Source organism: Corvus cornix, chromosome 12 (assembly GCF_000738735.6).
Source record: "Corvus cornix cornix isolate S_Up_H32 chromosome 12, ASM73873v5, whole genome shotgun sequence".
NCBI classification, from domain to species: Eukaryota; Metazoa; Chordata; class Aves; order Passeriformes; family Corvidae; genus Corvus; species Corvus cornix.
In genome coordinates, this window is record NC_046342.1 from 4,141,755 (window position 1) to 4,155,126 (window position 13,372).

The 13,372-nt window shown below is 39.2% G+C and overlaps 1 protein-coding gene across 12 annotated transcripts in view; it reads right to left on the reverse strand.

Moving 5' to 3' along the window:
- The window catches only part of DOCK3 (dedicator of cytokinesis 3), a 185,444-nt gene that overhangs the window by 122,525 nt on the left and 49,547 nt on the right, over positions 1-13,372 (reverse strand). For all 12 annotated transcript variants that reach the window (XM_039559294.1, XM_039559293.1, XM_039559298.1 and 9 more), the window contains exon 6: positions 2,543-2,691. In XM_039559294.1, coding sequence (XP_039415228.1) covers positions 2,543-2,691 — 149 coding nt within the window. The remainder of the gene's footprint in view (positions 1-2,542; positions 2,692-13,372) is intronic.

Genomic DNA, 13,372 nt, shown 5'->3' on the forward strand with positions numbered 1-13,372 from the left:
TATGCAGGAAAGAAAGCAGTAGATGAGATTTCGGTTGTGCAAAAATACACAGAGAGATGCTTAAAAGTGCAAGTCTAAAACCAGCAAGATGCTCATCTGAAAGTAGCAAATTCTGATTGGGAAACACAAAATCCTCTGCAGCAGCAGTATCAGCCCTGCATGTGAGCAAACCCAAGCTACCTGGGGGTAACTGGAACAAGGAACAAAGCACGAATGAATGAACAAAAGGATGAGTCCAGGATCTTTTTTTGTACAGGGGAGAAAGAATGTGTAAGCAACAGAAAATGGAATTGCTACAGGAAGGGGCAATCAGTATTGTGTTACAAGAATGATTAGCAACAATACAGAGGGTTAGCAGCAATAATAAGTAAAACGGTATTCCCACATTTTAATAGACCAAACTACAGAGCAAAACTTAATATTTACAGTAGGCACACAAAACGAAGCAAATAAAAGGTCTGAAAACAGTCTAAATGACTTCTTTCACAAAAGAAGAAACCTGCAGCTATTCATCCAAGGAGTTTATCTGTCCCTTGATTTCCACCAGCTCCCACCACAACACAAGGGATGAAGACTGAGCCACTGCCAGTGTATTTAAGGGAAAAATTATACCAGTTTAACAAAGAAAAAAAAATCCCTAACTGGTGGTGACAAGAAGTGTGAGTTTCATGTTTGCACCACTCCTTCCCAAAGAATACAATTCATTAATGATCAAGGTCAGGACAAAAGTAGCCTCTCACTAAATAAGCAAGCATGCTACATATCAGACGTGTGAGATGACCTGTTTCCTGAAAGCTACTTGGCCATGGAAGATCTCCTGTTAAACTGGACTGTCTTGAGTAATTACAGCCCTGCTCAAACTGCAGGTACTCAGTCTTCTCAGACATCATTAATGCACATTAATAACAAGGTTTTTCATTTATTTTATTTGCAAATCTCAAGTATGACAAAACAAGCAATTAACACTATCATAATACTTGAGAAAGGGCAGTACTATGTGAATATGTATATGAAAATTGTTAGTGTTTTTAGCAGATTAACACAGCTGGTCGTAAGTTTTGTGATAAAACTCAGAGAGGGTGGATAGAAGAAAGTGGCAGAACTCTTCCAAAATTCTGTGGAAAAGTGTGTTGTTGCAGAAATACCCTCCAAGTCCCAGATATTTAGATTCAAATACTGTATGTATTTCTGGTATCATGCACCTCTTTCTCTAGGGAGTTCAATACCTGTAGTAAGAAGCAAAGAAATTTTTTTTCTCCTAAATAGGCAACCTGAGTAGATGAATATAATGCTGAATATATTTACTGATTTCACTGATGCTTCTCCATAATTGTCATGCATTAGATTTACCTTTATAGTTTTAATTACATTCCTATTTAATGGTTTTACATCAAAAATGGTCTATAGCCACCTCACAGAACAACCTATTCTCTTCACTGCTGCACTGCTGTCTGCTCTCCTCATCTTTTTTTCCTCACAGCATTTTTGCAGCTTCCTGTTGCTAATTTGATCCATAAACTCTGAGCAAAACCAGGCAGGCGTAATGCTCAAAAACAGTCTCTTGGTTCCCATTTACTCTACTGGGAATAAGAATGGAAAATATCTGTAATTCCGCACTGCAGAGCAAAGACTTGATGCAATCTATTGGTCTATGTCCTTCAGAGCTTTCTTTTAACAAGAGAGACATGAAGTGCAGCAAGGGGGCTGCTAAACCTTCATCAGGGCGTTCAGGTATGTCCCTCACAGGGGGTTTTGATGTAGGTGACTAAGGAACAGAATCAAACAAACATAGCTTAATGAAAAACATTGGATTTTCTCCTTAGCTGTCAACTTACAGGACTCCTCCCCACTCCCACATGCTCATTAGCATTAATCCCACTCCAGTGGAAAAGCAGTTGCTGTTTGTCTGAGAGTGTCACATGTGTGTCATGCACAACTTACCTGCCTGATCCACATCTCAGGACACACAAGTCTGGCCAAGGGCTGTTTTTTGTCTAATAGCAATTTATTACCATTTCTGTGTGAATGAATTGCAGTTGTCTTTGGCTTTAAAAGAACCTCTCCACAAAATCACCATGGAACTGACCAAGGAGAGCCTAAACCCCTGAGGAGCGTCATGATACAAAGTCTAAATATCACAGCCTCAGCTCCAGTGTTCCTGCTAACTGTGAGATTCTCTACTTTTTGCACCAACCATTAAAATACTTCTTCAATGGAAGAAAAATGTGCTTTAAGTACCTCTGAACATATCCTCTCAGGCCTAATATTCTCTAGGTTGGTACCAAGTAAGTAAAGTGACCTAATCCTTTTATAAGTGAGGGGAGCCCTAGGAAACGGCTACTGGTAAACAGCTCATTCCACAGCGAGAGCAAAACTCACTGCAGAAGGCAATAAATTCACTGTAAAAAGTTATACTTGATTTTCAAATAATCCCAAGTTCTCCCTGTGCACAAATGCTATTGGAAAGAAAATGATGTGTTGGGTTTTTTTGTTAATAAAAGTTACTTCAGAAGAATTAGAAGAAACAGTACCCAGTACTTACTCATTGCCCCAGTCCAGCCTCACTGTGAGGTGTCTCTTGACCTCTCGCACCTGATCCTGTGTCAGGTGCCCCGAGAGCAGCTGCCTGCGGAGGTCAATGAGCTCATTCATCACATGCCGCAGTTTGTAGAAAAGATCTACCTTATGTTTCTGTAAAGGCACACATTTTTGGGAGCAGGGGGGAGGAGAGAGAGAGAAAAAGAAAGAGGCAGGGAGGGAAAACAGCAGGGGAAAGAAAGAGAGGGGGGGAAAATAAGTTTGGAAAGACAAAGAATGTGAGAAAGAGAGAGAGAAAGAGAGAGATTAATAAGTTACCAAATTTTCATTTAATTACCCTAGAGGAACATCAATCCAGTTTTTATGAGCCTTAAAATATTTACATCAAAAAGTAGTGCAATTCATACTAAATAACTTCTTATTCCTAAGGTTTAGGCTCAATCTGCTAAGAGGCCCATTTTCTGATGATACCTAATGCTAAATAAGAGGATTCATTAGGCACAGCAGGAATCGTTTACTCCAATCATATAGTAAATGTAAAGTTCTAGATTTAAAGCAATGGAGAGGTGAAAAAGCTTGCTTTCTGTCAGCAGCTAATTGAATGGCTCTGAGCAGTCAGCAACAATGAGCCACCACAACAGAAAAGCATTTTTAAATTATTTGTGATATTCCAGTTACCAAAATTTAGCCTGGTATGAGGGGTGTGTATGAAAATTCATTATCTAGCACTCTAAAAAGGACTAAAGACATTAACAATAAAATCCACCAGGAAAACTACTTTGAAAGAGAAAAATTACCGTCAATAATATAAACCCCCCACACCACCACCATCAGTAAAGATAAATACACAGAAAATCCCCCCCAAAAAACTTACACATCTAACACTTGCATCCTTTCCAGAAGACCTGGTAGTACTCCATTATGGAAAAAAACCTCTTCTCCAAAACCAAACACCCCCAAACCAGACAAGTGGAAATACTTTTTTCCCCCGAGGAAGTAACTATTTGTGAGTTCCCAAAAAGGAAAGTTTAAGGCCAACAACCAAGGCCACCCATACCAGAAGATACCATAAGGATGTGTGTCCAAACTACTCCACTCTGTACTGGGTCAGGATTGTGTGTCAAAGGGGCTCCTGTCCACACAGTCGGTCTCCAATACTGCATAAAACAACTAAGGGAGATCCCAAGTAGGAAAACAAGATCTCCTGTTGCAGCTGGATGCTGGTTTTTTTAACAACTGAGCTCCATTCCCACCACTTTGCAAAGCTTGAAATGTTGGAATCTCACTTGGGAAAACACTGAGTAGATGGACTTACACAGAGACTTCATCAGCTGGCACTGCCTTGATCACATCTCTGCTTGCACATGAGTGGGTTATAAAAGCCCTCTAAATGAAGACACCTGCATTTACCAAGACTACATCTGAGAGAGGAGCATCCACAAAGAGAAGCATAAGTCTTTTCTGTTGCAACACATTATCAGAACAAGTGTTTTTCACTTGTTTACCAAAAATAGCTGAGATGAAAAAAGAAATTCCACCTACTTGAGTTTGTTTTCCTATAAGACCACTAGATTTGCATGACTTAGGAAAACAGACATCAATGCAATCCATTTTGATAAGTATTTTTTTAATTTCCCTGAACCTGATTACACATCTGTTTTGCTGAAGCAGGTTAAGCACAGATGGCATCATCAGTTGTTCCTATCAAAAAATTTTGAGACTAAAAGATGCACAATCTTTCAACTCTGCCTCAACACCGGTTCTGGTCCTGCTTTAAAGAAAGAAAATCCGACATCAGACCTAACAGAAAGACATAAATTTCTGGGGCTGAAAATATTTATGCAAGGAAGATAATCATGCACAGCTGATAAGAATGAAATTACTCGATTTTGTTTAGGTTTTATTACTAAACGTTGTCACAAGTACATCCTATATAAGCTGACAATGACAGTAGGTATGGGAAATGTCCATTTTTATATGCTATTTATGTGAAAAAGAAAAGGTTGTTAAAACACAAGATGAAAACTGTTGAGTTTGGTAATAACAAAAAAGCAAATTAAGTATATCTAAATAATAAAACAGTTGGGAATTAAATTATCATGAGAATCAGGTCCCAAACCATCATATTCAGACTTCCCAAATAAACCTGCCAAGAGAGCCACTTACTCCTGTAATGATGGTTCACGGTTATCCAAGCATTCAGATCCAGAACTCTGTGCTGGTTAAATTACAGTATGTTCTGTGGTTATGTTCAAACAGTCATTTTTTACAGAAGTATCAGAAGTATGTATTTAAATACAAATAAAGGAGATTATAGAGACAAGTGTTTCACCTGCTCTAAACTGAATGCACAAGTACTGAGAGAGAGCTAAACACAGGGTGTCCTTCCAGAAAATCCAAGGCCCATGGCAAGGAAAGGAGGAAGAGAAAGTGGGAAGCCAGCAGAGCTGTGGCTGTGATCTTGGGAAAAATGTTATGAAGAACCATAGATGCAAGATCCATGATACTGAAGGAATACACTCATGAGAGAGAAAGGAGAGCTAGAACAGAGCTGGAAGTGGCTTAATTCCAGGCTTGCAAGCAGAAGGGATTTTGAAGCAGTCGAAAACCAGTTTATAATATCCCTCCTCACACTACACAAGCCCAGGGACTAATGAGCTTCATTTGGGAGAGAAGGAAGGAAGGAAGGAGATGCTCACATTTTAATGACTTCTCTCTTTCAATATTTAAAAAAAACCTTCAAAATTCAACACCAAGCTAAGCTAATCAGGATTCCTACCCCTGTGTAAAGAAAACTGTAAAACAGATAACCCCAGACACCACATTTACAGAAAAAAAATCCTCCTCAGTATTAAAACCCTTCAGTTTTAGTAAGAGTAGCATCATAAACAAACCTGAAACTTTATCATGCTGTTAGTAGTTAAATAAAAGATATGCAAGTCAGTTTGATGTGTAAGCATTCATTCTATTCAATTCACAGTAAATTTTCATACAACCTCTAACCCCTCATTTTTCAGCTGGCTTTATCACAAGCTCCCAAGCAAGGAGCACTTTATCAGTCCATCTAGAATGATCTGCTGTGTGCATTTATAAACATATTTGGCAAATCTGGAATACAAAAGTAAGTATTTTTGCAGAACTTTTATCCTATTAATTAAAATGAGTCACAGACAAAGAACCTGAATGGGCTTAATGAATTGGGACTCTCCTCACATGCAGCACAAGTCCTCTAACACGTCTTGTTGCCTCCTTTTACTATCCCCAGACACAAAAACATTTGCTGTATTTCTTTGATCTGTTATAACTAACAAGTCACGCTAATCAATCTTTGGATAATCTTCAGATGTGCAGCTATGCATCAAAAAGTGGAATTCTGGCAGTACATTTTTTTCTTTTAATGACTCCATATTAACTCTGTGGAGTTCAAAAGCCAAAAGATGGGTTTGGTGTGGAGCTTCCCTCACCTGGCCCCTCTCTCAATCCCTCTCTCCAACAGGCCAGGCAGGGGAGGAAATGACAATATTTGTGGATTGGAATAAAGACAGAGAGCCTGCTCACCAACAGCCATCCCAGCAAAAGAGACCTCCCTTGGGGGAATTTACTTATTGTCAATTAAAATAGAGTTGGGTGGTGAGATCCAAAGACACAAAAAACTCTTGTCCTCAACCACCCTCTTCCCAAGCCCAACATTTTTTCCCTTTACTCCCAACTCCTCCATCCTTCACAGAATCACTTCCTCCCCACACTGGCAGGAGAATGGAGGGGTCAGTCCATGGCAGCTCCTCCTCACACTTTTCCCCTGTGCCAGGGTGGGTTCTGCCCATGTGGATCCCAGTGTGGATCCCTGCTCCATCACCAGTTCACCTCCCCCTGCTCAGCTCCAGTGTCTGTGGGGCTGTTTCTCCACTTTCCCCCTCATCTCCCTGCCCCAAAGCTGCTGCCAGAGGCCCCCCACAGCTGGGCTGAGCCCTGTGGAAGAAGCTGGAATTGGCCTCTTCCCTCAGCACCATCCCCAGAGCCAACACCTGGCACAGGGGCTCGGGGTCCTGACCAGCCCACCGGGGCCATAAACCCAACACACCCGAGCACAACACAGGCCCTGCTTCCGTGCAATTCCCTCAGGCTGCCTCTGTCATCTCTAAATAAATGCCACATAATAGGAAAATACATAACAGACTGGTGCATTACAGAAGATGACCTATTTATAATCATTTTGTTACCATGACTTCATTTACCACCACTGTAAAGTCAGGATTTTGTCTCTCTCAAGAGCAGTCCCTTAAGACATTTCCTATAAAACTGCCTTAGGCTGTAATGAGGGAGAAGGGCACAAAAAATTATTTTCCTTATAAAAGCAAGTGAGTAGCTTTTCCCAGGTTCCTTATTATGGATTTTGGTATCTACATTAGATATTAAAGCCTGCAAGCACCATCAGTACATGAAAGGAAATACTCAAATTAGAAACAACACAAAAATCCTGCCTTTCTTCCCAGTTTTGTCTGGATTTTTTAAATTAAGCAAATTATATTAAAACTCTGCTGGAATTTAAAGATCTGTGCAATATTTATAGTTTAGTCTAACTCAAAATCTGTAATATTACCATGCAAACCTTAAACATCACCCATCAAATTAGAGAGTATTCATCAAGTGCCTGTTGATGAATAAAGGTCAGACTATAGGTCAATACAAAGATGTCTCAAAAACAAGGAAACAAACTGAAGAGCAAAAAATTTGTGTGGGAGATGTGGATGGTACAGAGGTGTCCTGACTGGCACCCACAGAAAAAGCAATTTGAGAACACAATTAATACTTGCACATATTCATCAGTTCTCCATATGTGCCTAGACAGCTGGTCCTCTTGGATTACAGAGCTAAAATGGACTGCAAAAACAGTTAAAAAATACAGACAACAAAAAAGGGAAAATAACATCAAGCAAGAATAAAGTTAACAAATTATAACTTCTCCTAAGTAAAACTACAAAGTCCATTTATCAAGGGTTGAGGTACCATCCTGGGGTTTTCACAAGAGGCTGGGTTTGAGCTCGTCCCTCTCTCACAGGGCACCATTGAACACCCAGAGAGTCATTGGATCATAGAAATGTTAAGGCTGGAAAAGACCTCTGAGATCATCAAGTCCAATAAACAACATTAGTCTTTCAAATCAAGTAACAGACTGAGAAAGGCATCTCTGTTTAGGTTTATTTTCATTCTTCTATCCTGAAAATCTCTATTTATTAGTTCTCAATTTATTCATAAGTATGCATTATCACGAATTGTATTTATTTTGTCTTATGAATATTCATAGCTTTTAGTTTCACACAGAAATTATTTACTCCAATAAAAATCTATTTAAATTGATTCTCTACTGTATTCACAGAGGGCATTTCAATTTACAGTGTGTAATAAAGCACAGTAAATCAGAGTGACAGAAAAAGTAAGCTCTTCAGACTTTTGCCATTTAAAACGAGTAAAGTAGCCTAAAATACTGACATGTGACAAGGGAGGAACTTAAGCAGTAAAAAGAATGATGTAACATCAATAAAGAAAGCAAAAGCAGAGAAAAAACAACAAAACAAAGCCTGGACAAGATAAGCAGAGATGTTGCTACAAGCTTTTCCTTTATATTAGATTAAATAACATGCCTGAATTACCATTTCTCATACTTCAGGAGTACAGTCATTTTTTTCTAGATATATTATGTCCTTATGCTTCTTCCAAAGAGCTCAAAAGCTGAAAGACATATTGAATTTACATCAGTAACTTCACAAAAAGGTTCCTTGCACTCTTGGCAACAATCCAAGGAGAAACCAACAATTCTGCCTTACCCTGAGCTGCAAAATAAAACGAAATTCTCAAAAGAATGAAGCCTGGAATATGAAGGCCTAAATCACAGAGAAGCTGATTGGATACAGGCACCTCACACTAGCAGTGGATATGCAAACTTCTCACCTGTCCTTATTCCCCCTGTTTCTCCTACATGTACTAGAAATTTCATTTGTGCAGCGCTTGTGCTGACCTCCCCCTCTCCTGAGGAGCATTAATATGCTTTACCAGAAACCCTTGTGCAGCAAAGCAACAACTGGATTGCCTCCAAAATAATTTCAGAACTCCACTGGATTGGATTGCACATTAAAAAAAAAATTAAATGCATTCAAATTCTTTATGATAAACAGAAAACAATTGTTTGTTCTGCTCCAAAACCAAAATGGTGTATTTAAATCAAAGCTATCTGCCAACACATCCAAAAACCTGGTGATATCTTCTATTTGTTGCAAACCAAGCCTTTCACAGCTTTAAACCCCATGCAGAGGGAACCCAGGTAGCACTGCAGCAATAGCAGCACTTCGGGTACAACAGGACACAGGAGGAGAAGTCCTCACAATGTTAGCAAAGCTCTTTTGCCTTGAAAAAGGCTCTTCTCTTTTCTCAGACCTCTTGTGAAGGACAGTGGGTAATATTTAAATCTGTTGTCACGATGCTCTCCATTTAACAAATCAACCCATCTCAGTTCAGAGCTCTCCACAGAATATTATGAAGAAAAATGTTTTCACAAAGGGATAGTCCCAATCTACTGCCTTCTTCAAGAAGAGAAGCTTTCCCTTATTTGTTTCTATCACCTCACAGACCTTAACTGTTTAACCCACACTAAAGTGCAATTCAGAGTCTATTTTATTTATAATAACTCAGTACAGTACAAACAACTTCTCCACTCTAAACATCAGTTATGCCACACATGTAAATAGCTCTGAGTACAAGTTATTACACTCCCTGGCAGTCAAGATGTGCATCTTGACTCTCATATCTCTTCCTTATTTACAGCTTCAGATGCCTGGGCTGTCTAATACAGCAACTTGGGACAAGTACAAGATGACAACATTTAACAGTTACAGAAACAAGTTAAAACAAATCTGAGACACTTCTGGTGTCTGACTTTCTGCTATCAGTATTCATATGCTGTTGCTACTCTTAGGCATCATCATCATCAGGAAATGTACTTTGGCCAGCATGAGACAGGTATTCTGGGGCTGAATTAGTGTTGCTTAGCTTTTCTGGTTAACAGAAAAAAATAGGATGCTAAGAAGGGAGATTGGTCTTTTCCAGGAAAAATTTTAAGGGGCTCTGTGGGATAATTACTGTGAGAAGAGGAAAAATTTGGTTCAAGAAATACCCTAAAGTAGCCCTCTGTCTTGAGCCCATCCCCATCCTGGCTGCCAGTGCTGACAGCTGAGGGCTGGAGAAAAACCTGCCTAACGAGATTGTGGCACAGCCTGCAGCTTACCATTGCTTTGTTGAGATTGAATTGAGTTCCTAAATCTTTAGGAGCAACAGCAATATTAACCTCATTTCCTAATATCATCATAAACTTTAACAAAGCTTAAGGAAATGGAATTGAAGGGGATAAACTTAGAGGTTTAATTCTTCATTTCTATAATACTGTAAAACAAGTGACACTAACACCCCTTTTCAATCCATATTACATTTATTGAAGTCAGTTCCAAATCCTTTGGATATTAAACGTACTTATTTGTTTTTACGTTGTAAGAACATCTTGTTCTAGATGTTCTTAAATGTAAGAATGTACAATTTAGGATAAATTTCCATTCCGAGGAGAAAGAGATAGGCATGCAAGGCTTCTGCTATTTAATTAAGGATGATTCCCCCCAGTTTTGAATGCCTCCATCATGACACAGACATGTTAGGGCACAACATATGAAGGCATATATTTTGCTTTATCATATTTCTTTAGAAGTATTACTAACAAGACCAGGTAAGTTAGCCCTCTGAAAGACAACACACCAAGGAAAGAGGCTTATTTTTCCCATTTTTTTCAGGTTGTGATTCTGCTTTTTGTCCTGCTCCCTCTCCTCAGGATCCTGAGCTCTCCCATCTCAAGGGCACTACTGCTAAGGATGCCTTTGACCTTCACATCCCCAACCTGCCCTCCCCTGTTTGTAAATACGAGGTCCCAGCAGGGAAGGAGCTTTAATAAGCAGAACTAGAATCGGTGCCAAATGTTCCCTGCTCTCATCACCACCTTCCATTTTTCTCGTAGACTTGTGTCCCCTATTTACATTAAAACCACAGCCATAATGGCCCTTTCCTTTCCAAAATACATTTGCTGAATCATGTGGGATCTTCCAGAGGGAAAACTGATGGTCTTGAAAAACAGCAAGTGTATTTCTTTCCCCTCGGAAGTTCTGGTCCCACAAAGCTTGGAATATTGGTAAATCCAGCTGGAAGAGGAGCACCTCCAACCTCCTGCTGGAATCTCTGTCCCAGCCATCCGAAACGCCTCCTGCTGGAAGCACTGGGAATGCCAGCAGACCCCACTAATCCTGATGGACTGGAAAAGGGAAAGCTGTGTGGCCTTTACGTGATAAAGATCTAAACCCAGAGGACTTGAGGACGATGCTGCATTTGATACTAACTGGTGCTATTTACCTGTAAGACAAGCAACAAATGAAAATATTCTGCTCTAAAAGAAACTGAAGCAGTATTGGGTAAGTGTGGAAGCCTCTATATTCCATACTTTCAGAAGACTTTTTACTATCATTTAAATGCAAAAGAAATGAAGGCATTCAGAAGAAAGCTTCCTACCCGTAACTAAATGGTTACATTCTTTTGCAAATACAACATATCTCTCCACAAAAATCAGTATTTTAAGGTTATTTTCTGCATGACAGAGAATTATATTACCTTTCACATCAGTTTTAAAGTAGAGTTAAAAGCTTTTGTTTACACTTTGAATAAACATGATATATTTATTGAAGTGGTATTGATAAATTATTAACATTCATACTAATTGATAATAGTCATGCTAAGTTAGAACTTGCATGATAAATATCTTTGGAGAAATTCAAACTGATTACAGTATATTACAAGTTCTGTCAGATAAATAGTTTCCCCTTAGCAGTGCCTTACTCTGCCAAATTCTCAAGCTGAAAAATATTTTCTCCCTAAAGCATTTCCATTGCATTTAAATCAAACATCTGCTCTTCCAATGCTATTTACATTCTTAACAGGGAACTTCACATCCAGTGGGGTTCAAGGATATAACCTGATACTTTCACCCTTTTGCCAGCTCCTCTCACACAGTGTCCCACAAGGCACAAAATTAATATTCTCCTTCACACATTGGAGGGCTCTAGAAGGAGCATTACTGCTTTGGACCTGAGAAACACAGCAGTTTTTTAGAGGGAAAAAAAGCTCAGAAGAAGTCCCAGAGTCTGTAGGACTGGGTCACTACGAGTCATCTTGAACATCTCTAACAATTCTTTGTCTCTGTCAGGATCCCTGTAGGTCACGCAACACAACTTCATTATGTTAGAGAAGACTTTGCCAAAAGCCAGTTTAAAGTAGCATTAGGGGCACTTAAAACACTAAGAAAGAAAACCACAAGCAAAATACACAGCATTATTCCCACAAAATATAGAACACAGACCATTATTTGCAAACCGGTTTGATTAGCGCATTTTGTAATTAATGATCCTGGGCATGGTGCCACCATTTGTCCTCCAACAGTTCTGTGAATCCCTAAAGAAAATTACTGACTGGATTTCAGTAGTTTTCCAACTAAACTGTCTAATGGAGATTCAAAACATCTCAACTATGCTTCTCACAGACAGGTTGCAGTAATCTTCACTCCTCTAAAAGAGACAATTTCAGCTTCAAAGGAACAGCTCTAAGTAAAAAAGTCTGTGGGTTTGCAAAATCCAAGACCACTGCCCAGCAGAGTAAAATCCTTTACAAAAGGAATGGTAGCACATTTACCCAGCAATTTAAATAGAGATTGATCCATTTCTACTACTCCACACAGATATTTAGCACAACTCCAAACCTTCCTGGAAGCCCAAATTTGTCTATATAAAATAAATATATAAAATAACAACTTGGCAGAGTTCAGAAAACAACATAACTGTTTTCTAAGAATAAGACCAAGATGCAGTGAAATTATGTATATCTTACTTGTAAGCTCAGGATTCTTTGGAAGGGAAGCTGATCACCCAAATTATCTTCTAACTCAAAAAATCTACAGATTTCAAAGTTTTCTGTGTCTGTTGTGCATTACAATGCAGTTATTTCTGTTCAAACACCAAATACAAAACAAAACTGAGGATATGAAAATCAGAATTCCCTTACATGTGAGAATTTTTTCATTACTGAAGTAATGATTCTTTATGGCTCTTTCAGCTATTTCAGTATATGCAAACTCCTGTTGATTTATCAATGGTTTTAACAGCAATGCTCAATGGTGGCTCAGACACATTTTATGCCTCCCACCATTATTACAAAAAAATAAAGGTAAATAAATGCAGGAGCCCCAGCTCTTGTTTCTGCAAACCCTCTCTGATGCTCCTAATTTGGAGCATGACAGGAGGAGAAATGAAGTGCAGAATAAAGGGATACACACACTTGAACCAGCAGCTGTTACCAGTGACTAAATAGCTGTCCTCTCCCTTGCTCAAGTCTGGATGTTGGTGCTTACACATGATGAACAAAAGGTTTTTAAAGAGGAAGCTCCAAAGAATATCAGTTGTGGCAATGATCAGCACCACTTGCCTGGAGCCTCGATCTCAGAGGGGTCACGGACACAAAACTTGTGAGAATTGGGATATTTGGGAACCCAGTTCAAACATTTCTGAACACTGCAGGCTGTGGTGTCTGTGCTCAGGTGCAGAGATCCCGATGTTTTAGGGATGATGGCTCCAGAGAACAAATAACAAATGGAATTGCACCGTATGATCTACTCAGATACTCCATGACAAGACAGTTTGGGTTCCAGAAATACTGTTAGGAAGAGCCAGATCCATCAAAGTAAGATTTATATGAACAA